The sequence below is a fragment of the Sorex araneus genome, chromosome 3 (genome assembly GCF_027595985.1).
Source record: "Sorex araneus isolate mSorAra2 chromosome 3, mSorAra2.pri, whole genome shotgun sequence".
Taxonomy (NCBI): Eukaryota; Metazoa; Chordata; class Mammalia; order Eulipotyphla; family Soricidae; genus Sorex; species Sorex araneus.
This window is the reverse complement of record NC_073304.1, coordinates 195,350,490-195,377,562: the sequence shown is the minus strand read 5'-3', so window position 1 is coordinate 195,377,562 and position 27,073 is coordinate 195,350,490. Positions and strand designations below refer to the sequence as shown.

Here is a 27,073-nt window from a genome sequence, read left to right as displayed (position 1 = left end):
ATGGCCACCTGCTGGCAGGGCCTGAAGGCCTATCGCTCCACTTTGATCGTGCTCTTGCTGCCCATTCTCCTGCTGCCCCTACCCATCCTTGTCCCCACCAAGGTAAGGACTTGGGGTATTGGGGACCTCTAAGCTTGTAAGGGAAGGGAGTGGAGGAGGGTCCTCGGAGCCAGGTGTGGGTGTGCCCGAGACCAGTCTTACTCCTCCTCCGTATCAGAAAGAGAGGCTGTAAACCCTGGACCTCATGATGGTTAAGCAGTCAACGGGGGCTTTAGCTCAGCATCAGGGGATTAGACCCCAATGTCAGTTGCTCAGTCGCACGTGTGATGTATAGCTCTGGGAGCGAGGAGGCCAGTTCTGCAGGTGCACATGAAGGCAGATGGAATGGATTTGCCCACTTGGTGTCCACCCAGCCCTGGTTCCAGGATTCAGGAGGCAGGATCTGGGTGAGCAGCTCGAGACGGTTGGATGGAGGAGGAAGAAGGAAGACTTTGGCAGTTTTTACCTTTAAGCATGTAAACAGAGAGAGAGGAAAAAGAGCTCACCACAGATGCCCAGACCAAATCTGATGAGGTTAGATTTGGATAAGAGGACGCAGCCCCAGGGTACATGGACCTTGTATGTATGGCGTGGGGAGGTACAACTGAGCCACTGGCCTGAGCCACAGTGGTTTAGCTCTGCCCTAGCTCTGTACCAAGCACTAGACAGGACTAACCATCCCTGTTTATGGGCTGAGGAAGTAAGGGAAAGTCACATTCCCACAGTCCTGGTGGGCCCTACTTTCCCAGAGCTGGGAGAGTCTTTGCTTTGGGGTTCTCTCTGTAAATAGAAGAACAAGAGAGAATGACTCTCATGTTAGCATGTGGTTGCGGAAAGTGTCGGCCTAGAAAGAGGACCTTGAGCTCCAGCTTCTCAGTTAATGTCCCTCTGAGATTTACTCACACATCGAGTTGGCGCCACTGACCTGGGGTTTGGTCTGGCTCCAGAGTCTGGCTTCTTGCTCCCTCTCTGCTTCCTGAGGCTGACAGAGTCCTGGCCTCAGATCCGCCCTGCATGACCAGAACAGCCATTTTTTCTCTTTGTACCCCTGATGGGGTCATGGAATAGGACCTTTTGTTCACGGTATTTGAAAGGTATGAGAGGCTTGGAGAAGTAGAGGCACAGACGCCAGACTCTTGACATCTACTGACAATACCTGGCTGATCTCAGAGATCACCCTTAGCCTGGGTCAAAGCCGGTGGCAGATCCATGCTGGGGACCTCTCAGATGGTTTTTCAAATTGGCTGGGGCAGGTGTGCTAACCGGAAGGGAACACACACAAGGAGCTGATTCCTGTCCGATTTCTTCCAGCCCAGCAAGACCCGATAATACAGGATCACTGTGTATCTGCCCTCCTCTAAGTCAGCCCTGCCACTGGCCTCTGCCTCCCTGGCCTCCCCCTCCTATCTATGAAGGCTGGGCCTTCCACTGGGACCCTGAACCCAGCCCCTCTCCAGGACTTTGCTCTTGTAATTTCCTCTTTCTCTTGCATCACCAATTTCCCCTTCTCCGCCTAATTCTTCCTGTCAGCTTATCCACACATTGTGGAGCCTCCCATTGTAGAAAACCACCCCTCCTTGAATCCCACAGTCCTTCCTATGAGTCCTCATTCTACTCTCACAACCGACTGTCCACACTGCAGGCGGTCTATACTGCACAGTCACTTTCTCTTTATAGACAACTCCAGATTCTAAGGTTCTACCCATAGAACAGACTCTCATTCTAGGGCCGGAGTGATAGTACAACAGGTAGGGCACTTGCCTTGCACATGGCCCACCTGGCTTCCATCCCCAGCATCCCATATGGTCTCCTGAGCGCACGACCCCCAAACAAACTAACTAAAGAACAGAGTCTCATGCTGTCCCATCAACTTCCTTGTCACCTAACCCTGGTTCTTGCCCAATCTCCACTCCCCTTTGTCTGTAGTGCTGTCTTCTTTCTGGTTTTCCTCCCTCCAACCACTTTTCAGGGCTCCTCCTCCCTATCCCTACTCCCCTGGAAGAGATCCGAGCTGGCAGCCTGGATGAAGCATCCCAGGGCTTCCTAATCTGTGAGCCCAGCCCTACACTCAAACTACCCACCTGACTCTAGAAACCCCCCATCAAATGTTTCATATGAGCAGCTGAAAAGGCCACATGTCTGAAACAAAACTCCGATTGGCCGTCTCTTCACTTGCCTCTCCTGAGGTCGTACTCAGCCACGTGTGGCTCATCCATCTGCCTCTGCGGAGACACAGGCCCATCCTGATGTCTCTCTGTCCTTCATTGCCACATACAATGAGTCCTGTCTACTCAATGTCCCAAAGACCCTCTGTGTGGGGTCACATTCCACAGCCCCACTCTAGTCTAGTCCAGAATCAATGAGGTCATTGATTCTCACTGTCTCCAGGCCTCCCCTGCCCATGCTTCATGCAACTAGCAGAAAAATCTTTCCAAAGCCTATGATCATGTTATTACCCAACTAAGACCCCCACCCCACCCCATACACTTCCTGCCAACTTCCTGTCAAACTTAGAATCGACTCCAAACCTAGGGCCAGCGCAATAGTACAGTGGGGAGGACATTTGCCTTAGCGCCACTTTTTAACTACAAATTCCTGTTATTTTATTTGAAGAGTTTTCGCTTTTATTTGAAGTGATATATTTGTTTCTTTTCTACTTATTCTGACTCCCAACAACTGAATGTAGATTCCTCTAGTGACGCGGGGGGATCTCTATTTTCCTTTGTTCACGCAAACCACCAGTGCCTGGCACAGAGGGAGCAGAACTCAGCTTGTTGAATGAATGAATGAATGAATGAATGAATGAATGAATGAATGAATGAAGCAGGCATACATGGAGGAGAAGACAGCCCAGGCCTGAGTTCATGCTGAGTCTCTGCTCTCTGCAACCAGATTACTTCCGTGCTCCTGGGCCCTGAGTGGGTGAGATGAGTTTTAGACTAGACTCAGGCCTGTGCCTAAGTAATAGATAAGTTTTTTTTTTTTAATGTGTGAGACCATGTGGCAAGCATGATGGCTCAAAAAATCAATCCTTTTATTTCTCACAGTAGCATCTGAGTTACTTTTCTTTGATGGATGTCTAAAGTGAGGCTCAGGGTGTTCAGTTAATTTGCCTGAAGTCCCAGGCAGGGAGAGGCAAGTCTGGCTGGAACCTGGTCCTTGGGGCCTATGCCTGGGGCTATTCAGGAATGGAGTGTGATGCCCTGATGGGAATCACTTCTAATTTTTTTTGGAGGGAGAGCATAGGGCTGGCTTTGGGCCATACTCAAGTGATGCCTGGGGGCTACTCACCACTGGGTAGTAGCAGGTCACTTCCCGAGGTGCTCAGGGGACCATGCGGAGCTGGGATCAACCTGAACTGGGGTCAGCTGCATGCAAGGCAAGTACCTAACCCCTTGATTAGCTCTCTTGCCTTCAAGTCATTTCTTGAACACTCCACCCTTACATCCACTCAACCATCAGTCAATCGTCCCCTGTCCTTCAGTCCAAGATGTGTGATAAACACTTGTTGGGTGCTGTGGGTTGCCAAAAAGGAGTGTCCTCAAGTTGTTTTCAGTCAAAAGGACCGTGTGTTTACACAGAGATAAAACCAGAAGGTTGTAGGAGCTGGAGGGTGGAGAAAGTTCCTCCACTGAGTCAAGGGAGAGAGCAAAGTAGGTGACACTTGAGTTGGGCCCTGAAGAGCAGTGATGGGTGAATATACCTTGCTCCATGGTCTAATAGCTCTTTTTTAAAAAATTTATTTTTTAATTAGTGAGTCACCGTGAGGGTACAGTTACAGATTTACACATTTTCGTGCTTGTGTTTCCCTCATACAATGTTCGAGAACCCATTCCTCCACCAGTGTCCATTCTCTACTACCAATGAACCCAATATCCTTCCCACCCCCAATCCCATCTCCCCCACCCCACCCCGCCTCTGTGGCAGGGTATTCCCTTTTGTTCTCTCTCTCCTTTTGGGTGTTGTGGTTTGCGACAGGGGTATTGAGTGGCCATCGTGTTCAGTCTATAGTCTACTTTCAGCACTCATCTCCCTTCCCACGCAGGATCTCCAACCACATTTTATTTGGTGTTCCCTTCTCTATCTGAGCTGCCTTTTCCCCCAGCATGTGAGGCCAGCTTCCAAACCATGGAGCCAACCTCCTGGTACTTATTTCTACTATTCTTGGGTATTAGTCTCCTACTCTGTTATTTTATATTCCACAGATGAGTGCAATATTTCTATGTCTGTCTCTCTCTTTCTGACTCATCTCACTGGTCTAATAGCTCTTATGGGAGTCAAAGAGGCACCCAGGACCCTCTGAAACCCTCTAAAAACAGTTTCAGGACCCAGGGATGTGGCTCAGCAGCATAGCATTTGCCTGGCATGTGTGAGACCCTGGGTCCGATTCCTGACACCACAGAAAGAAGAATAACAAGTTTCCCAGTGGCAGAATTGACCCGGAGAGAGTTAAGCTAAAATCCATATTGTAAACAGTCAGAACATAGGCAGAATTTCTCAATCTGTGTCACCTGCATTCCTAGGACATGAAAACAGTACACGTATGCATGCATACTTAAAGCCCTACCAAGAGTGATCCCTGAGCATCGCTGGGTGTGGCCCAACACTCACCCCTCCAGTCCCCAGAGCTTGGACAGCCTTGTGACGTAAGGGCACTGGCCAGGGGACCTAAGAGAGACTGTGTGTGAGGATCCAGCACCAGGGCCCCGAGAACAATGGCTGCCTATAACCATCAGTCTGAACTTCAGGCCTCTGGAAGCCAGATTTAGCCACAGGCACTGTGGTGCTCTCTAAATGACTTCTGTTCAAACTGGCTTCAGTCCCTCTGAGACCCTGGGCTGTGCCTACTGCTGAAAGACGAAGATGAGGTGTGTCTGCTGAGCTGTGTTCCCGGCCCCTGAGAAGCACCAAGACTGGCCTCGGGGGTGCGAGGGCGTGTAATAAGCAGTCAGACGGCAGAGAGCAGGAGTGGGGAACTTTTCGTTTACCAAGGGTCAATTGGATATTTGTAACATCATTCGTGGACCATACAATGCAGGCAGGACCGTGCCCTGTGGGCCCTGGCAGCTAAGAATAAACCCAGGTGTCTGTTCTACCACAGACCACGGGCCAGATGTCACCCAGCCCCTGCCCTAGAAGGAGCCAGCCTTCAAGACCCAGAGGCTATCGAGAGTAGAGCGACACTCCTCTACCATCTTTAACTTTGTCCCCAGATTATCAGATCAGGCCCCCGTTTATCAGCACGTGCAAGGTGAAGGTCAAGGATGGCGAAGTGAGGCAGAAGCTTGAACAGCAGCTTCCTGGCTCAAGTCCAGCGGCCGGGCCCAGGGCTGTGGTGTGGATCCAGGTGCGGAGGAGTGTGAGAAGGCTCCGGTTCCTCCAGGCTCCTGCCTGCATTTTGGCGCTCACAGGTCCCCCCGGGCTGGGCTGGCCCTGGTCCAGACTGTGATGTCAGGGCTTCCCCCCCTCACTCTTGTTTGCTCTGACACTCAGAACCCTATTGTTTTCCTTTGGTCTCTTAGGACTGTTGATGCTATAAAGTCACTCACAGGAATGTTTGGAAATAAACAGAAGCACCCCTCAACGAGAGTGTCTGGCAGGACCTCCACAGCAGGGGGAGTGGGGATGTCTTAGAGACGTTTTTTTTTTTGGGGGGGGGTTCTTTAGTTTTGTTTTGGGGTCACACCTGGGATGCTTAAGGCTTACTCCTGGCTTTTGTACTCAGGAATTACTCCTGGCGGTGTTCCAGGGACCATATGGCATGCAGGGATCGAACCTGTTCAGCCACGTGCAAAGCAGACACCCTCCCCACTAGACAATCACACCAGCCCCTTGGAGTTCCCTTTGGAGAGAGGGCTCCAGGGTCCCTCACTGGAGGCCCCTAGCAGGAGGAAGCTGGAGGTGGACTCAGGAGATTAGTTTAGGGGAGCGCGTTTGCTTTTCACCACTTTGGCGTGGGCGGTGGCCAGGGAGGAACAGTGGGGAGGGTGGCGGCCGGCGTGGATGTTGGGTGTTCCAGCGGCTTGGGACACTCCTCCTGGGCTGCTTTCTGCAGGCCTAAGGGACGTGTTCGGTTTAGGTTTGTTTATAGGGGCCACATCTGCTGATGCGGGGGTGGGCGGGGTGACACTCAGGGCCTCACACGTGCCAGGCCTGGGCTCTACCCCTTGTGCCACATCACCAGCCCTCATGGGACACATTTTTCTGTTTGTTTGCTTGTTTGGTTCTTGGTGTTTGGGCCACACCCTGCAGTGCTCAGAGGTTATTCCTGGCTCTGCACTTAGGAATCACTCCTGGCAGTGTTCAGGGGACCATATGGGATGCCAGGGGATTGAATCTAGGTCGGCTGGTCAGTTGTGTGCAAGGCAACAGCCCTCCCCACTGTACTATCACCCCGGACCCTTAGGGCACGTTCTCTGGCTGCACCGGCTGCTGTGCTCTGACGGTCAGTCTCTAAGCGTTGTGCACATCTCCCCACATAGGTCACCCCTCCTCCTGCCTCTCTGTGCTCCCAGCACCCTGCAGCCAGACACTTATCAGTGGACACCGTCATCTAGCCAGATACTGAGGGTGGACACCTGCTTGCTTTCCTCCTCCCCTCATCCGCCCAGTCTGTCCAACAGCTCCAAACCACCCCGGCCTTTCTGGCCCGCCAAGCTCAGAGCATGTCCTCTTCCTGCTGGACCCCAAACCCAGCATTCCATGGGCTCCCTGCCTGCCTTTCGGCCCATCCACCCACGGGGGCATGCTCCTGTTTTCATGTTTAGGGGGTATATTTACTTTGTAGGTGATTAGATTTGGATTTTCTTTTTTGATAATGTATTTGCTTTTATTTATATGTTATCATTACTTGAGGTGACCTCTGTGTATTGTACAGAATTTCATAGTACAAATGAGTCTGAAAGCTTTTCCTGCCTGCTTTGCCCACTGCCAGCCCCCTATGATCCTCACTCCCGGGACAGGCACAGTGACCAGTATGGTGACCATCTTTCCAGAGCAGGGAGTTCTCATTTTGGGGAGAATTTGTGTACCTGGATAGAAAATACGACAGAGTTGGAGAGATATTACAAAGAATAAGGCACTTGCCTTGCACGTGGCCAATTCTGATTCAATTCCTGACACTACTGATGGTCCCCTGAGCACTACCAGGATCCCTGAGCACAGAACCATCCCTGAGCACTGCTGTTTGTGGACAAAATAACAAAAAGGAAAAGGAGCATTATATTCATGTCAATTCCTCTAGAGAAAGTTTAGCATTATCTCTGCTACGAATCTAACTACCCACAGCAATAGTAATAATGTGCACTTTGATTTTTGCCATGGATAAAAAGCACAAATGCTGGGGCCAAGGAGAAGAGTATCCAACCTAGGTTGAATCCCAAACACTCTATATGGGGTCCCCTGAGCACCAACTAGAGTGATCCCCGAGCACTGAGCCAGGAGTAAGACCTGAATACTGTGGGTGTGGTCAAAAAATCATAAACGTTTTCCTATTGCACTAGAATTGTTATTGGTAATTTGAAATAATTTATGTTCGTGACTGAAATTTTGGGAATTTTTGGGTTTGTGATCACACCCATTGGTGCTTCGGGGCCCCTCTTGGCTCTTAGTTTGGATGTCACTCCAGGTGGTGGCAGAAGTGAAGGGGGTGAGAGTGGGCAATGCATAGTGTTCCCTGAGCCCCACCAGGAGTGATCACTGAGCACAGAGCCAGAAGTAAGCCTTGAGCAATGCCAGTTATAGCCCCAACCTTGTCCTCCTTAAAGAATTATATATATATATGCATATATATATTTGGGTTTAGGGGTCACACCCAGTATTGCACAGGGCTTATTCCTTGCTCTGTGTTCAGGAATCACTCCTGGTGGGGCTCAGAGAACCATATGGGGTGCCAGGGATCAAACCCAGGTCAGCCACATGCCAGGCATGTGCCTTACCTCCTGTAATATATTGCTGGCCCCAAGAATCTGATATTTTCCCAAGTATATATAAACACCGATGCATAGATTTGTAAAACAATCCCATGGGTTAGCATCAGTGTCATTTGTTCATAAAAACACCAAACTGGCCATGTCACTCTCTCTTAAAATCCTTCCAGGGCTTTCATTTTATGCAGTTTTTCATAGCTGCATAAAATCTTAGCTCTCTCTTGGGACTCTCCATCTCTCCAAAATGGTGTCTATTTAGGTTTAGGTTTGGGTTTGGGGCCACCCCCAGTGGTACTGGAGAACTACACAGTTCTCTGGATGAAACCCAGGCCTCCCCTAGACAGTGCCCCTGCTCCAGCCCTTCCGTCTCTTCCCCAGCCCCCGTGTCTTGCTCTTTCATGCTTTATTCTGTCCCCTTTGCTGTCACCCCCTCATCTGGACACCTCTCACTTGACCAGATAGCAAAACCCTATTCATTCTCCTTCTCTTTAGGATCCGACTCAACTGGGCTTCTTAGCCTGGGCACTTGGCAGGCTGCTGCCTAGAGACCAGAAAGTGGCCCCTGCCAGCAGCACCCTTGCCAGCCTGTGGGGGAGGAGAAGGAGAAATAGGGAGTGGCCGGTGGGTAACAGTTCACCCCCAGCCTTCGGTTAACCTTCAATCACCCGGAGAGTGCACCAGGACATCTCAGGGACTATGGGCATATTTGCTGCTGTCTGTAACGGGTAAAGGCCATGATGCCCACACGCGCCACCCCTCGTCCACACCCAGGGTGCAGAGTTCGCCCTGAATTCCCTGGCACCTTCAAATCCATTTGTACTTCCTGCATCCACCCCAGTTCCGGGCCATCCACAAGTCCATTTTCTCCTCCTCCCCACCCTGACCCCTTCTCAACTGCTATTTATAGTCCAACTAGAGTTTATGGCTACAGATGCGATCTTTCATCCTGGTAATCACCCAGCAAGGAGCGTGCATCTCTTATTTTCATTTGTGATAAGGAAACTGCAGGAAGGAGATAAATGTCAGTACAGTTGGAACAGTTCAATGTTGCTTACGGGGAGGGGTGGAAACTGCTGAGGGTGGTTAAGTAACTTAAATCATTGGCCAGGCCCTTTCTGACTTCTGACCTGTATTTTCCATTATAAAAGAAGTGAGCCGCCAGCCCTGGAGCTAACAAGGTGAATCTTCTGCGGATGCATCTTATGTTGAGTGTTGGTGTTGCGGGGCAGAGGGCGCGCCCTCGGACTGAGCTTGGGCACAGGCACACATTCCCTGAGGTAGCGCTGAGCCTGACCCAAGTCCCTATCTCCAACCCCAAAAGCTCACACGTTCATTTTGAGCGTCTGCTCCACAGAGGCACCAGGCATCCAGAACTGTGCAGACCCTCTCTGGTGAGAACTGATTAAGATCCTTAAAGAAGTTCACAGAGAAGGGCTGGAGCAATAGTACAGGGGGTAGGAGATTTGCCTCGCACACAGCCAATCCAGGTTTGATCCCCGGCATCCCCTATGCTCCTCTGGCAATGTCAGGAGTAATTCCTGAGTGTAGTGCAAGGAATAGCCCATGAACATTGCCAGAAATGGCCCCCAAATAAACAAAGAAAAAGAACTAAATGGAGGGCCTGGAGAGATTACGGGGTGAAGGTTTTTGCTTTGTAAGTGGCTGAGGACTCATGTTCAACCCATGACCCCATCTATGAACCCCCAAGCACTGCCAGGCGTGTTCCTTGGGCATAGAGCTAGGAGTAAGCCCTGAGGATAGATGTAGCCCCAACACTCTTCCCTATTCCCTAAACAGAAGAAATTCATGGAAGTGAGGGGCCAGGGAGGTAACATGAGGTCAAGACGCATGCGCACGAGCAGAACCTGGTTTGATCCCTGGCACCACGTGGGCCCTGAGCATCCCTGGGCATCCCTGGTGGTCCCCACAAGGCAGTGTTCATGCGATACCACATCCTCAGGCCCTACCATGAGACTGTCCAGCCTGGAAGACTGAGTATCATTGACTGATACTCAATCATTCCAGTGACAGGACCCCTGAGCACTGCTTGAGAAGTCCCTCTCCCCCACAAAATAGTGAGAGCCCCTTTCCCTCCAAAATTTCATGAAAGTGAATAAGGCCTCCTGGAAGACTCCCCCGCTCACCCCTGCAAAAGAGTAGCGCCTCTTCCCCCAAAATTCACTATAGTGGATGTTTCATACCAGACTAGGTGTTGTGCAGAAGAGGTTTAAAGTGTCAAGTGGGTCTTCACCGAACCCTGGAAGGCCGTGAACAAGGACTATCTGTGCCGAGATCTGGAGAATGAGGATGTGGTGGGGGTGCCTAGAGGTCCAGAAAGAGCCCTGCAAAGGCGCTGTGGCTGCAAGGAAGGTGGAACATCTTTGGACCTGGGAGAGGACCGGGGTGCCTGGAGCAGAGAGAGCTTGTGGGGAGGCCCAGGGCAGCTTCCTGAGAGCAGTGGGGCTCCCCAAAGGGGCCTGCGCTGCTCGGAGGTGAGTGATTGTGCCAGGAGAGTGTCTTAAACACACTCACTCCTGAGATCACCCCGGCCCAGTGAACTTTGGGAAGGAAAGCAGGCTCTGAAGGGAAAGGGGGATTCACACAGCTGATCCACACAGCCAAAGAAGGGTGCACCAGAGACGTGGAGGCAGAAGAGAAGTGGGTGCTGAGCTCAGAGGCTCCTTCTGGAGCTCAGGGACAGAGCTGGGAAAGCACCGGCCAGTCACTCGCCACCTGGAGAAGCTCCTGGTGGCTGCTCAGCACATCCCCACAGGAAGGACTTTGAGGGAAACTGCAATGCAGCAGCCACTTTCTGTACCTCTTGGCACTTCTACCTTATTACCTATGTCTCCCCATTTTCACGATCTCAGCTGTTAGGTGACTTGGCCAGCCCAAGTTCCACAGAGCTGGTGCCACGGCAGAGGGTATCACGGCGGTCAGGAGGAAGGTCTGATCCCCAAGTTCCACTAGGTTTTGGTTGTTTTTGCTCATATTTGCAAGGGGGCACACCTGGCAGTGCTCAAGGCTTCCTCCTGGCTCTGCGCTCAGGAATCACTTCTGTCCGGCTCAGGGGACTTTATGGGGTACCAGGGATCCAACCTGGACGAGTCACGTGTAAGGAAAATACCCTACCTGCTATACTATCACTCCCGCCCCAAGTTCTGCTTCTGAAGCTGGGTATGCCATCCTTGGAGACGGGATCCCCGGCCCCTGTAGGGCAGAGGATTCAGATGCCCAGGGATCAGCCCTCAGAGGGTGTACCTGGTGGGGTCTCAGAACAAAGATGCCTCCCCAACCTCAACTCAGATCCTGTAAACAACAGCAATGAGTGTTAGCAGACCGTGCCAGCCAGTCCCGGGTCTTGGCATCCTCATGCCCATGGAGCAGGAGAAACACGGGTTGGTGGAGATGGGAAGCAGGAGAGAGAAGGAAGGTTCCTGCACACCCACCTGAGCCCACCTGAACCTGCCCACTCTGCTCCTGTCTACACCGTGGCACCTGGTGGAGACCCTGCTGTATCAGGACACCAACTCCTCAGGGGAAGTCAAGAAGTTCCCCAGGTAGGGGCTGGAGCGATAGCACAGCGGGTAGGGCATTTGCCTTGCACACGGCCGACCCGGGCTCGATTCCCAGCATCCCATATGGTCCCCTGAGCACTGCCAGGAGTAATTCCTGAGTTCATGAGCCAGGAGTAACCCCTGTGTGACCCAAAAAGAAAAAAAAATAAAGAAAAAGAAAAAAAAAAGAAGTTCCCCAGGTAACAAGGGAGCCCCCTTAGTTGTGCGCTGACACATATTTCCTTCCCCTTCATCCCAAGGCAGGAATTCTAACCCACACGTAAGTCTTAGCTGCCTTAGAGTATTGCTTTGTAGTGTGTGCTAAATTAAATTCAGAGGATTACCGAGAAGCCAGATATTTTTAAATATCTGTTAAAGCGGGGCCAGAGAGAGTACAGCAGGCGGGGTGCTTGCCTTGCACACGGCTGACCCAGGTTCAATCCTCGGCACCCCATATGGTCCTCTAAGCACTTCCAGGAGTGTTCCTTGAGCACAGTGCCAGGAGTAAGCCCTGAGCACTGTCAGGTGTGGCACCAAAAACAAACAAATAAATAAATTAGTTTCAAAGGTATTTTGAAATATAATTTAGGGGCCAAAGAAATAGTACAGGAGTAAGGCATTTACCTGGCACATGGCCAACCTGGGGTTCAATCCCCGGCACCACATAAAGCCTTTAGTCTATCACACTAGGAGTGATCCCTGAGCACAGAGCCAGGGGTAAGCCCCGGGCATAGTTCAAGCCCCCACCCCAAAACTGTGATTCAGAAGTACAGGTGCTTCTTTTGGGGCATGTGGGGTCACTCCCTGTAGTGCTCAGTGCCCGGGACAAAGCCAGGTTCCCGAGTGTGAAGCTCATGTTCCAGTCCGGGAGCCTCCCCCAGGCCTGGGTGCACCATTATTGCTAATGCAGTGAAGAGGTCTAGAGTTGGTCTGACAACTGGCCTCATTTTCGCATTAGGATGGTGGGAAACATGATTCCGAGAAACATTTTGTTGAGATGCCTACAAATGATCTGTAAGGGGAGGTGGGCACTGAGAGCCACACTCGAATATCTGTGACAAGTTCCCCACCATTGTGATGACTGAACCTTCTCGCCGCCGACTCGCAGTTAGACGTGAGTGAAAAGATGAGAGCGTTGCCCACCTGCCTTTTATTCTTCAGAATTCCACGCCCCAGTTAAGAACCCCGTGACCCAGTAAGATCAGGTCAGTGACGCTCCCTCCAGCCTCCCAGTCTGCCCGCGTTGGTGGCCGAGAAGCACAGCGCCAGGACGGCTCTGGGTGGAACTTTCAAACTGGCGTTGGGTTTTGCTCCAGAGACAGAAAGTAAAACAAAACCAAAAAAAGGTACACCAGGGGAGCCCGGGAGAACGGAAGGAAGCTAGGGGGGCTAAGACAGGCAGGCTTGACTATGGGCGGCAGCCTCGGAACATGGGAGGGGTCGTGGGGGTGTATCAGGAAAGAAGGATCTTGCCCAGAGCCAGTTAGTCAGCTAATCAGTTAGGCAGCTCACGTGTTCATTGTGAGCGTCACAGCAAACCTGACATAGATGCCCTTCAACCTCGAGGCATCGAGCTGGGGGCAGAGAATAAAGGGGCTCCGATTCTCCAGAACCGGATAGCTCGGCTTCTTCACTTACTCTGGTGGTGTCGGTGAAGTTTCACAGGTTTGCATCTGTCTGGTCATCACCTCACAGCAGCTACCAGAGCACCAGCCCTTGGTCCGTGTGCTATACCTGCCATGGTTCTGAGCAGAGGTTTCTTCTGGAATCAGTCACCCCCTTGCTGAGCACTCTGGGTGGGTGGGTGGGGGGTGCCAGGGTCCGGGGGGGGGTGGTGGTGGCCCTGCTGCCCAGGGGAGGGTGAGTAACCGGCTGTTCGATCATGGCAGGTGGGGAAGAGATGGAGGAAACAGCAGCTTCTGCTGAATCAGCAGGAGAGGGAGGCCTGGAACCTCTGATGAGGGTCAAGGTGACCCCATGGACCCAGGGGCCTGGGAATTCACACAGGGCAGGGGGGCGGTGGGGAGGTACTCAAGGCAGAAGTGTAAAGGAAAGGATAGGAGCTGGGCTAGTTGGAAAGCAGAGGGCAGCAGCGTCTGGGACCCCAGGGCGCCTTCTCTTGTGTCAGGAGCTAACTGCAGGAGGAGTCTCTGCAGTCCTGCCGCTCACCTGGGCCCCCGTCACAGCTCTGCTCTCTCTAGTTCTGGGACCTGGAGCAAGCCACTGCCCCACTCCGGGCTCCCCTGGAATCACAGGACCTTCCCGCCTCTCCGTGGCTGCTGGAGTTACCCACAGTATCAGGAAAACACCCAACTTCCAAGACTTGCTCAGGAAGCAGCCGCTTCCTCCTCTTCCCCCAGGTCACCCACAAGGAACTGAACCCAAGCCCTAGGGTGAAAGAGCGTGGGGCCCATAGGGGGTTCAGTCCATCGCAGTTGGAAAGAAGGAGAAGGTAGGGAAATGGGAAGTCTCCGCACCCCCACCCCAGTCCACACTGCCCCAGGATACAGCCCCTACTTTAGCAAACCGAGAGTGAACACTGGCCCCGCTGAGGCTGAGATGCGGGTGCCCCGACCCCGGAGGCCTCCTGGCTAATGATTCCCCTGTCCGGCCTGGCCCGCAGGGAAGGCTGTCAAGGAGCATGATCTGAGGTCAGGATTCTCTCGTCTGGGGGGGCCTCATGACGGATAGGAGAGTTTCTAGTGCCCAGAGATTCACCAACTATTTTATTAGACAAGTTGTACAGGCCTCCTCAAAGGTGGCAGTTTTGTATCATCAAAGGTGTTTTTTTTTTTTCCCTTGAAAAACTGGAATTTTGGGCTGGAGAGATAGGACAGGCTGCGAAGACATTTGATTTGCATCCTGTTAACCCTGGGCTGATCCCTGGCATCACCAGGAGTGATTCCTGAGCACAGAGCCAGGAGTAACCCCTGGGCACCACTGAGCATGCCCCCTACAAAACAAAAACAAGAGCTAGAGAGAGAGTACAGGGATTAGAGTGCTTACTTTGCAGGAGGGGGCATTTTAGGCCAGTTTAGGGGCTCAGAGTGTCTATGATGACAGAGCAGCCTACAGAAACCCCCGCCACCCCCCACTCTAGGCCCCTGGACACTCCCACGCTTCTGAAATGAGAGAGGAGCGTCTAGGAGTCTGTTGTTGCTGTTGTTGCCTTGTGGAGGGTTTTTTTGTTTGTTCGTTTGTTTGGGGGGGGGGGGGTGGTCAGTTTGTCTTGGGGTCCTGCCCAGCTTTGCTCGGTGCTTATTCCTTCCTCTGTGCTCAGGGATCACTCCTGGAGGGACTCAGGGGACCACAGGTGGTGCCAGGAAAAGAACCGGGCCAGTCACATGTCTTCACCATCTCTTTACTGTCTCTCCACCGCCAACAAATACATTTTACATGAGGAAAATCTGGTGTGTAAGAAGGCAAATTGTTCTAGCTATTTTATCTCATGTTTGCAAAGAAAATGCTCCATGTTGGAGTGAAAGACTCGGGGTTGACCCCACACTCCCCAGCACAGTTTCAGGTTAGAGGAAAGGCCCAAACAGGCTCCGAGTGGGTCTGGGGCCTTCTGGAACTGGAGATGCACCGTGATGTGTGCAAGGGACCAGGGTAGGTCCACGAACTTCCCAGCCTTCACGAGAGAAAACTGGCTCTGTCAGGTTGGCAGGCGGGGATGGGTGGGGAGGGAATAGGGAGCACTGGTGGAGGGAAGTTGACTCTGGTGGTGGGACTGGTGTTGAAATATAATATGCCTAAAACTACCCATAATTATGTAAGTCACAGTTCTTTTTTAAAAAATTAAATTAAAAACTAAACAATGAATAACAAAACAAGAAATGCAATATAAGCTAGGAAGGAAAAAAAGGAAAAAGATTGCCTCTGAGGCCTGCTGGCCCTGGCCTCAGGACGGATGACACCGACGCCAGGGCTTCCGACGACTCTGTTGTCAGAGGACTCAGCTCCCAGCAGAGGGAAGGGACAAAGGCCCTCTGACTAAGCCAGGAGTAGCACGGGGTCCACACACCCAGAAACGGCTCTGAGCACCCCCATCCCAACTAGGAACTTTGGTCCCCCCACTTCCGTCCCACACGTGTGTGGTGTCCCTGACACCTAACTCCAGGCTTTCTACTGTCGATGGGTTACGATGTCTGGGCTCCCCAGGTCAAAGACAAGATGGGGAGCGTCTCGCTTTGTTTTCATTTCCATTTTGAGTGGGACTTGGGTTTGGGAAGCGGTGACTTGTGCTCTCCCCATGCTCATACAAGAGTGCCCTGTTCCCTGGAGGCAGGTGGGGCCATGGCTCAGGGTCACATGCTGCCTGCCCCCTCCCACGGCCCTGCCCTCCCTCCGCAGGAAGCCTACTGCGGCTACAGCATCATCATCATGGCGCTCTTCTGGTGCACTGAGGCACTGCCCCTGGCCGTCACTGCCTTCTTCCCTCTGGTCCTGTTCCCTCTGATGGGGATCATGGATGCTTCTGAGGTAAGTACCCCCAACACACACACAGGAGGAAGCAGGGGGATGGGAGGAGCGGGAACCCACCATAGCATGTTAGTGACCCGTGAAGCCAATCGTGAACAGAACACTCAGAAGGAAAGGAAGAGGGGTGCTTGCTGCTGGGTAAGCCAGGGGGTCCCTGCAAAAAGCAGTGGGGTGACCTAAATAAAGAAACTGTGGCCCAGATACACACACAGAGGCAGACTACTCTTCTGTAAGAGAAGATGAGACCAGGGCCAGAGTGATAGGACAGCAGGGATAGTGCTTAACTTGGCCAGGTTTGATCCCCAGCATCCCATGTGGTCCCCTGAGCACAACCAAGAGTAATTCCTGAGTGTAGAAACAGGAGTGACCCCTGAGCATCGCTGGGTGTGACACAAGAAGGAAAGAAAGGAAAGAAAGAAAGAAAGAAAGAAAGAAAGAAAGAAAGAAAGAAAGAAAGAAAGAAAGAAAGAAAGAAAGAAAGAAAGAAAGAAAGAAAGAGAGAAAGAGAGAGAGAAAGAGAGAGAGAAAGAAAGAAAGAAAGAAAGAAAGAAAGAGAGAGAGAGAAAGAAAGAGAGAAAGAAAGAAAGAAAGAGAGAGAGAAAGAAAGAAAGAAAGAAAGAAAGAAAGAAAGAAAGAAAGAAAGAAAGAAAGAAAGAAAGAAAGAAAGAAAGAAAGAAAGAAAGAAAGAAAGAAAGAAAGAAAGAAAGAAAGAAAATACAAAATCATGTAATTTGCTGCATGATTTGGAGAGCGTCATGCAGAGTGAACAGACCCAGAATGATCTCTCTCATATGTAGGATATAAAGAAGGAGAATAGAGGAATAACAAACACTCAAAGACAATAGAGCCTGAGAACTCGTCTATAGACCTGAGCGTCCTGGGGGGGCGGGTGTAGTTGGGAGGCCCCTGAGACAGTGGTGGAGGGGTGCAGATGCCCGTGTGTTAGAATGCTGTGTGTGTGAAACCCTATCATTAACAGTACTGTAAATTAGTGACTCAAAAAAAATTTTTTTAATTCAGAGGAAGGGAGAAGGGGTTCCTAGAAAGCAGAGGTGTGGCTGGCGCTGGGAGTTTACTCAAAGCAGGAGTTACTAGGCCGGTGGGGGCTGGGGGGAGGTGGGGGAGCCTCAGAACCAGTGAAAGAACTTAGTTCAGGGTTCTTTCTCTTGAGGGTGTTTCCAGATCGTGCAGGGCTGGTTCAGACGAGCTGCCATTGAAAGCCGGTTGTAGCAGTGACAACCCCGAGTTCCAGAGGGCCTAACACGTTCGGTCTAGAGCGTTCCAGGGTGCAGATATTGCTGGCCTCGGGCCTGCACCTGGAGTTTCTAGCAAAAGTCTAGACAGCACCAAAAGTCTCTGTCTCACAGCGGATCATTCAAAGACCATTTCCCTTTGGTTCTGAGAACCCGGGGAGCCACGTGGGCTGGCCAAGGTCCCTGCCTGCACTCTGCTAGCCCCAGAGCCCCCGGGGAGTCCCCGCCTCCCCGCCACTCAGCTGCCCCGGCCCCCAGGTCTGCATCGAGTACCTGAAGGACACCAACATCCTCTTCATCGGGGGGCTGCTCGTGGCCATCGCCGTGGAGCACTGGAACCTGCACAAGCGCATCGCCCTCAACGTGCTCCTCCTCATCGGGGTGCGGCCGGCCCTGTGAGTGCCCGCAGCACGGGGGGCGAGAAGCAGCGGTGTGGGCATCCCCGTCCCCCGCGCCCCCCCCTCCCCGAGAAGGGCCGCCGGAGTGGCAGGACGAATGTCGGTCTCCTCCCCAGGCTCATGCTGGGCTTCATGCTGGTCACGGCCTTCCTGTCCATGTGGATCAGCAACACGGCCACCACGGCCATGATGGTGCCCATCGCCCACGCGGTGCTGGAGCAGCTGCACCGGGCACCCTCAGACGTGGAGGGGGGCAGCAGCAACCCCACCTTCGAGCTCCAGGAGTCTGAGCCCCAGAAGGAAGGGTCCCAGCTAGGTGAGCGGAGAGGCCGCGGGGTCCACCCCTGGGGGAGGGGCTATGGGGGTACAGGGGGTGTGGTGAGAGATGGTGGGGTGTAGGGGTGTCTGGTGGGGGTGCGGTGAGGTGTGGGGGTGTAAAGGAATGTAGGGGTATGTGATGGGGGTCTGAGGGGTGTGGGGGAGTGTGGGGGTGGTAGGGGTAAGGGGGTGTGGGGTGTGGAGGGGCTATAGGGGTGTGTGGTGGAGGTGTGGTGAGAGGTGGTGGGGTGTAGGAGTGTGGGGTGGGGTGGGGTGAGAGGCAGTAGGGTCGAGGGGTGTACGGGGTCTGGTGGGGTTTGGTGAGAGGCGGTGGGGTCTAGGGGTGTATGGGGGTCTGATTGGGTTGTGGTTAAGGGTGTGGAGGGTGTAGGGGTGTGTGGTGAGGGATATGGTGGGATACGGGTGTGGGGGGCATGGTGGGGGGTTGGAGGAGTATAGGGGTATGTGATGGGAGTCTGAGGGACGTGAGGGGAGTAGGGGGTAGTAGGGGTAAGTGGGGTGTGAGGGCTGTGAGGGTATGGGGTATGGTAGGGGCATGTAGGGGCATGTAGGGGTGAGCGAGGGAGGTGGATGGGGGGCGCAGGAGAGCCAGAGCTGGAGTTGGTGGGTCAATGACCTGCCCACACTGTTTTCCTGCCATGATCCCTTCTCCGTGCCTCAGTTTCTCTCCCTTAAGAGGGAGTTCAGGGGGCTGGAGTGATAGCACAGCGGGTAGGGCGTTTGCCCTGCATGCAGCCAACCCGGGTTCTATTCCCAGCATCCCATATGGTCCCCTGAGCACCGCCAGGAGTAATTCCTGAGTACAGAGCCAGGAGTAACCCCTGTGCATCACCGGGTGTGACCCAAAATGCTAAAAAAAAAAAACAAAAAAAAAAACAGAGGGAGTTCAGGCAGATGACTAGAAAGTGGGTTTGGGGTGGGGGAGGCTCCCCTCCCCTTGCCCAGCTCAGGGCTCCCCACTGACGTGTCCCCGGGAGGTCAGCCCCTCGCCCGCTGGCACCTGAGCGCAGCCCTGTTCCCAGATAACGGGCCGGCGCCCCCCGGCCCGCAGGCGCCCCCGCAGCTCTCGAAGGAGAAGCAGCAGGAGCAGCGCCGCTTCAGCCAGGGCATGAGCCTGTGCGTGTGCTACTCCGCCAGCATCGGGGGCATCGCCACGCTGACGGGCACCACCCCCAACCTGGTGCTGCAAGGCCAGATCGACTCGTGAGTGTGAGGGCGGCAGCCGCATGGGGTGAGGGAGGGGCTCGGGGCAGAGTCTCACGGCGCCCCCTCCGCAGCCTCTTCCCCGAAAACGGCAACGTGGTCAACTTTGCCTCCTGGTTCGGCTTCGCCTTCCCCACCATGCTCATCTTGCTCCTGCTGTCCTGGGTGTGGCTGCAGATCGTCTTCCTGGGCTTCAAGTAAGTGGTGGCGTCGGGGGGAGACGCCAGGGTGTGTGCCGCCCCCACCCCACCTTCAGCCCCTGGTTGTCCCTGGCAGGGTCACCTGGCTACTGGGACGGGGGGGGGGTGCCGTGGACAAATAGGGTGTATTCACCTCTCTCCCTCTGTCCCACCCTTGTGTCAGGGAATTTCTGGGAAGACAGCATTACCCCATTTCCCAGATGAGAACACTGAGGTTTGAGGAGTGATCGCTTTGTCAGTGCTGGGATGAAAAGCCAGGTCTTCTAAAGCCCGGGCCTGGATCCCTGCCATTCTCTCATGTGCCCATTCTTTGTAAGCACTTCTGGAGGTGGCGGAGAGAGTGGTCAGTTCCAGGAGCATGTGCTGTCCCCCTGCCATCTGCCTGGCCTGGCCCTAGCACCCCCCTCCACCCCCTGCTCCTTGCTAGGTGCTCACCATGGATTGAGAGATGAGGTGGGTTGGGACCCCCTGAAGTCCTGGCACATAGGTGACCTGGGTTCAATCCCTAGTACTGCAGATGGTCCCCAGAGCCCCCCAGGAGTAAGCCCTGAGCACAGCTGGGTACGGCCCAAGCCCTATTCCCTCTCCCTGCAACCCCCTACAAAACAAACAAACAAACAAATAAACAGTTGGGGGCTGGAGCAATAGTACAGCAGGCAGGACACTTGCCTTGCACACAGCAACCCAAGTTTGATCCCTGGCACCCTGCATAGTCCTCTGAACACTGTCAGGCATGATCCTTGAGTGCACAGTCAGAACTAAGCCCTGAGCACCACCAGGTGTGGCCCAAAACAATGACTGGGTCTTGCTTAGTGCCCGAAGCACTAGATAGGGCTTTTGGTTTCTTGCCGTTTCCATGGCAGCACTGTGTCACAGCACTCTTAATGACAGTCTCGAGACCTCTGCAGCGGTGCCCACTTCCCTTCCCCCCTGTCCCATTAAAAAGATCTTACTCAGGAGCTGGAGCAATAGCACAGCAGGTAGGGCATTTGCCTTGCATGCGGCTGACCCAGGTTCGATTCCCAGCATCCCATATAGTCCCCTGAGCACTACCAGGGGTAATTCCTGAGTGCAGAGCCAGGAGTAACCCCTGTGCATTGCCGGGTGTGACCCAAAAAGAAAAAAAAAAAAGATCTTACTCTGACTTCCAACCCTGGTTACTAGAGCTCCAGGCTGAGACCTGGAGAAGACACAGCTGGCTCCAGGTCTGGGTTGAGGAGTGGTGTTTGCTAGAGGAAGCGAGACGCCCAGAGTGGGAGGTGAGTGGTAGGTGGAGGAGTTATGGCCCCTTCCAGCTCAGGCACGAGGGGCCACTGAAATTTTTTATTTGTTGTCTGGGGTATTTTGCTTATTTGTTTTTTTGGGGGGGCCCACCCCAGGTGATACTCAGGGCTTACTTCTGGCTCTGTTCTCAGGAATTACTCCTGGAAGTGCTCGGGGAGCCTTATGAGATGCTGAGGATCAAACCTGGGTTGGCTGCGTGCAAGGCAAACACTCCACCTGCTGTACTATTGTTCTTGCCCCTGCAATTTTTTAAGCATTGTTGCTTGGCTTTGGAAAAATTGCCCAGGCAGGCAACAGGAAGCCAGGTTAGGGGCAGGCTGGTACCGGCAAGGTAGACCAGCCTAAGAGAGCAGTGGGGAGCCAGGAGTCAGCGCCAGTTGCCTGTATGTGTGAGGTCCAGGCCCTCCTGTCCAGGCCCACACAACCCTTCCAGCCCCGCCCCAGGTGGCCCCTATTACAACAACAAAGAGAGCAGCGAAGCCTGATTCATCCGGGGTTGGAGGACAGGTAAAGTGTGCTCTGGCCCTTGAAGATGTGCAAGGATGTGCCACATGAAGAGTTAATGGGTGGCAGGCTGGAGCGATAGCACAGCGGGTACGGCGTTTGCCTTACAGGCGGCTGACCCATGTTCGATCCCTGGCATCCCATATAGTCCCCTGAGTACTGCCAGGAGTAATTCCTGAGTGCAGAGTCAGGAGTAACCCCTATGCATCTCAGGGTGTAACCCAAAAAGCAAAAAGGTATATATAAAAAAATAAAATTAGAGTTAATACACAGGGGCAGGTGAGAGTCTGGGGGCCTCGGAGGTGAGTCAGAGTTGCTCGAAGCAGGGAGGGTAAGGTTTCCTGAGAGGCTGTTAGTAGATGGGAGAGGAGGATTTGGACCTCTTGGTCCTCCTCACTCTGGGCATGAGGACTATTGGTGGGACAGGAGTCTGCAGGGCAGACAGAGCTGGCCAGGCCTGGGGAAGCCCAGCTCCCCTCCTCCAGGCTTGCTAAATAAGAACCAGAGCCCGGGGCCAGAGAGATAGTCCAATGGGTAGGGCATTTGCTTTGCACACAGGTGACCCAGGTTTGATCCCACCATCCCATATGGTCCCTGAGCCCCACCAGGAGTAATCCCTGAGCACAGGGCCAGGAGTAAGCTCTGAGCACAGCCAGGTATAGCCCCTAAACAAATAGCAACAAAACCAGAACCCCAGATCCTGAGAGTGTCCAGGATCTTGGACAGGATGTTGCTGTGGTCTCTGCATGCTGTCTGTCATCACAGACACTTTTGAGACCCTGAATTGGCCTAATGCCCCCCACCCCCTGAACTGGCCCTGTCCTCTGCCTGCAGCTTCCGGAAGAACTTTGGCTTAGACGGAGAGGCGCGGCGGCAGGAGAAGGCCGCCTACCGCGTCATCCAGACCGAGAGCAAGCAGCTGGGCTCCATGACGTTTGCCGAGGGGGCAGTCACGTTCCTCTTCATCCTTCTGGTGGTGCTCTGGTTCACCCGTGAGCCAGGCTTTTTCCCTGGCTGGGGCGACGTGGCTTTTTCCAATAGCAAAGGGAACAGGTAAGCATTCCGGAGGGAAAGGGATCCTTCCGGGGTTCCCTTGGCTAAGGGAGAGTGGAAGGGGGCAAACAGAAGATCACACTGCAGGGGAGCAGCCAGTGTGGGGGAAGAGACCCCTGCAAGCTTCGTCCCTGAGCAACCCTGACTCACCTCACCTGCCTTCTCCACCCACAGCATGGTGTCTGATGGGACAGTGGCCATCTTCATCAGCATAATTCTGTTCATCGTGCCCTCCCAGATCCCAGGGCTCACTCAGGACCCAGGTAAGCACCTGCACTGCGGCAGGGCAGGCCTCCCAGGAGACACAGAGGACCTTTGGGGGCTCTTGTGATCAAAGGCAAAATTAGACCCAGCCCCAGGAGCTAGGGCTCAAGGAGTTGGGACAAAGTCAGGAGGTGGCAGGGTCCGGCTCCTGCCCCAAGTGGAGGGGGGAGGAAGGTCTCTTCGGCTCTAAGTGACCCAACCCCCTCTGCTTGGGGAACAGCAAATCCGAGGAAGCTGAGGGCCCCTCCGGCCCTCCTCAACTGGAAGACGGTGAATGAGAAGATGCCCTGGAATATCGTCTTCCTGCTGGGAGGTGGTTTCGCCTTGGCCAAGGGCAGTGAGGTGAGAGGCCCAGCCCCTGGCCAGCCTGTGTAGGGGAAGTCCTGGGAAAGAGGGACTCCGCTTCTATCCCCCCAAGCCCTTACCACTGCCCCCTTGAGGGCAACCTTGGTTTTGCTCCATACAAGCCCCATTGCAGGAGCAGGGGAAGCCATGGAGATCTCTTCCCACTTAGGTTCTGCCAGAAAAGGGCTTCTTGGCTGGGCAGGAATAATGTTCTCTGCCCACCCGCCCCAGACTTGCCTCCCACTAGCCCAAAACGGCTGGGCGTGACTGGCAGTTGTTGACCATAGTGGCCACTAGGGGGCGCCATACTCACACCCAGTTCAACTTGGGGATTCGACCAGCATCCCATCCCAGGTGCCTAGGCCTATGCCCTAGGCCTCAGGGTTACGGCTGAGCTCATTCGCTGCACAAACCAGGGGAGACAGCGCTAGGTTTGGAGTGGGCGCCCCAGGACCCCGGGCTCTGCAGCTAGTCCACCCACAAGTACTCCCCTGCTGCGCCTCTGTGGTTTGTGTAAGACAAAGGTCCAGCTCCTGGGACCCAACCTCCCCTTACAGGCACGGGCTGGGCCAGCCCCTGGAGCTCTCCTGTGGACTGGCTCCATCCTCTGTCCACCCTCTTCCCCATCTCCCAGGGCCCTGGCTGCTCTCTCCTTGCCAGAATCAAGGTTCCACCTGCCCTAACCAACCAGGCTAGAGAGGGCAGGGAGGTGGGGGGCAGGCGGAGTAATCGGGGTAAAGGCTGCCCCACAGGCTCCAGGCTTCCCCCAAAGACCTTCTCTGGAAGAGATGCAGGGGTGGACAGATGCGGGTTCTCGCTGCCTCTCAGCTTCCCTCCTGCCCTGCTCTTGAGGCTGGACCCGCCCAAAGCCAACGCCACTCAATGCTGCCCCGCACGGCCCAGCCTCTCTCTCATCTCTCTCCTCTGCCCACAGAAATCGGGCCTGTCCAAGTGGCTGGGGAACAAGCTGACCCCGCTGCAGAGCATTCCACATCCCGCCATCGCCTTTATCCTCTGCCTCCTGGTTGCCACCTTCACCGAGTGCACCAGCAACGTGGCCACCACCACACTCTTCCTGCCCATCCTGGCCTCCATGGTGAGCTGACCCTGCACACAGCACCCCCAGCAACCCTCCTGCCGGCGGCCCCGCCAGGACTCCTCCTGTGGGGGGCAGTGAGACGTGTCTGCCGCTCCGCTCATTTTCTGAACCCTCATTTCCGGCGCCTGACTGTCCATCCTTCACCAGGCTTCTGAGCTACTCTGGGCCCCAAGGACCACTGGCCCCTGACTCACCCCTTGAATATCCCCAATGGGCTCTCGGGTAGCCTCAGCCACCTCCACCCAGCCCCTGGTCTGGTCATTCCTGAGGTGACAGGGCGAAATTGCTCCCCGGAGCGTCCCCAGCCCCTGCCTCCCCAGCTGCGCTCCCCACAGCCTTTGATGACACCCAGAGCCCCTTTGAGATCCATTTTATGGGCCCCTCCCCTCTCCACACCCCACGGGGCAGCGCCACACACTCATCCCCTCCAGAGAGGTCAGGGGCCCGCCAGGGTCACCGCATGCCTCCCGGCAATGTGGGGGGGTCATGGCCAGTGCTTGCTGAGGAGCGCAGGGCAGGTGGGGCCACGCCTTCCCTCCTGGGATGACTGAGCCCCGCTCTCTCTGCACCCCCAGGCTCAGGCCATCTGCCTCCACCCGCTCTACGTCATGCTCCCCTGCACACTGGCCGCCTCCTTGGCCTTCATGCTGCCCGTGGCCACCCCGCCCAATGCCATCGTCTTCTCATTCGGGGGCCTCAAAGTGTCCGACATGGTGAGTGAGGGCACTGGTGCCTTAGGCTGGCGGCTCTCAGAGAGCTTAAGGCCACTGAGTTTCACACTGGAGAACAGGCCTCGTCCAGGTTGGGGAGACCCTCGGGGAGGGGGGCACAGGGTCCCCAGTGCAGCCCCTTCGGGCCCTGCCAGCCCTGGGCCATGAAAGGGAGAGAAGGAGTTGAGCGAAGGTGGGCGCACCAGGAGGAGGGGCCGGGAGGACTCCCAGAGGAGAAGGGTTGGGGGAGGCAGGGTGTGGCTGGGCACCGCAGGCCCGACCCTCGGGGACACAGTCTGGCTGAGGACTCTGCTCCGGAGCCCCTCAAACTCCAAATCTGCTGAGTGAATCTGCCCCCCTCCCCCCACCAGGCCCGGACAGGGTTCCTGCTCAATATCCTCGGGGTGCTGGTCATTACGCTGGGCATCAACAGCTGGAGCTACCCCATCTTCAAGTTGTACACCTTCCCGGACTGGGCACACTCCAACACCACCAACTGCATGGTCAACAACACCATGCCCTAGACTTGGGGCGCCCCAGCCTCATCCGGGAAGATCCCACCCCTACTTGTCTGAGCCGAGCCGGAAGAGTGTGGATGGATGGGAGTGTGGATGTGTGTGGATGAGAGGTGTGGCTGTATGATCCTGTATGTCTGTGAAAACTGTGTGTCCGTGCATGTGTGTGTGCGTGTGTGTGTGTCCACATGTCATGCGGGCTACAGGCATGTGCGTGCCTGCGTGCCTGCGTACATGCATGTATGTGTGTGGGGGGGCAGGTCCATGTGTTTGCACATGACCCCAGCGCGGGTTGCTGGTCCATGTATGTATGAGACTGGACGACAGCACTCCAGCCTGCTGGCTAGTTTGCACTGTATTTATTAAAATTTCGGGTTGGGGGGCCCAGGCAGCAAGGCTGACCAGTAGTTACCATGGCAACAGCCTCTGGGACCTGTCAGGGTGCTGAAATTCCCCCAGACTCCCAGGATCTGGGGGAGGGTTTAGGGTTTAGCCCATTAAACTCTTTTTTCAATAGTCTGCTGTGGTTTCTGCCAGTGGGTTCCAGGGCCCATCCAAGGTCCTCCAAGCCCTGGGCCGGGGAGGGGCGGGAGGGAGGGGACCCGATCTCCGTTCTCTAGGGCAGTCCTCTTGGCACCCCTCCCACCCAGGGAGAAGGTAATGGCCAGGAAGCCCTGCCAAGGCCCATCGGAGTGGGCGCAGCCACCCGGTAAAGCAGCGCTGACATCACCGGCCGCTAATTGGGCACTGCCAGTCCCTGCGTGTCTTTGGGGAAACCGGCTCGTTCCCAGAGCACTCCCTGGGCATTTACATAAAGCCCTCGACCCTTCCTCCAGCCGGAAAAACCAGTCCCGCCACACCAGGGAGGCAGGCTGACCCATGTGAGGTGCCCGCCCGAGAGGGACCCTCACCCCAAATGTAGGATGTAGGGGAAACTCAGTGGCACGGCCTCCAGGGCCGGGGCTGGAGCACACACAGGTCTGCCCCGACTCCAGAGTGAGTGCCCATTTATCGTGCAAGGCGGGGGGGTGTGACAGCCACCTCTGGAAACCCCCCATCCTCCACAGCAAGGTCATCTTTGCATCATTCCAGAGTCGCTCTCACTATGGACAGAGGATTAAAGCCTGGGACTCATTTCCACGGAAGTTTCCAGAGTCTGACCAAGTCTCTCTGCCCTCCTACTGCAGAGGGCAGAGAGAAAAACACTCACCATCACTTTCATGCACAATAAAAGAAAAAATTGGGGGGGGGGCGGAACCATAGCACAGTGGGTAGAGCACTTGCCTTGCACGTGGCCGACTCCGGTTCAATCCCCGCATCCCATGTGGCTCCCCAGGAACGATGAGGAGTAATTCGTGAGCACAGAGCAAGAGTAACGCCTGAGCGTCACTGTGGTTCCAAAACCAAAAAAGAATGGGAGGAGGCTGTGCTGAGCTGTGAACAGAGTACAAGGAGGGCCCCATTCGCGCTCCCCGGTGCTGGGCCTGCAGTCCTCCAGAGCGGGGAGCGCACAGGCGTGCGGGGAGAACGTGGCTGTCCCCCCGGGGACAGGGGATCCTGACAGGACATGCCAGACAGGAGCGAGTGGGGAGAGGCAGGTGGTGGGCGCCGCGCCCACCCTGGCCCCCCAGGCTGGCATTCCTCACTCATGAAGCACAGTCATAAATCATGGCTCCCACCCAGACCCGCAGGAAGACCCCGCAAGCCCCAGGCAACGGGCTGGGCCCTGACGGTGGGACGCCCCCTTAGCCAGCTCTACCCACAATGCCGAGGGGCCAGAGGCCACTGCCCCACCCACAGTTCCCAGCCCCAGAGAAGGTCAGAGGGGGATCCCGGTCACTCAGCAGGGGGGTGGGGGTGCGGGGGACACAGCGGGTGTCAGGTGGACGGGTCTGCGGTG

At 54.8% G+C, this 27,073-nt stretch overlaps 1 protein-coding gene across 1 annotated transcript; it reads left to right on the top strand.

Moving 5' to 3' along the window:
• On the top strand, positions 1-25,182 carry SLC13A2 (solute carrier family 13 member 2). Its single transcript, XM_004605027.2, has 12 exons — positions 1-102; positions 15,878-16,006; positions 17,518-17,654; positions 17,774-17,973; positions 19,019-19,199; positions 19,274-19,396; positions 22,022-22,240; positions 22,415-22,503; positions 22,725-22,846; positions 23,784-23,945; positions 24,524-24,661; positions 25,030-25,182. Exons 1-12 carry the CDS (start codon positions 1-3, stop codon positions 25,180-25,182), a joined length of 1,755 nt encoding a protein of 584 aa, XP_004605084.2.
• The last annotated feature ends 1,891 nt before the right edge of the window (positions 25,183-27,073 follow it).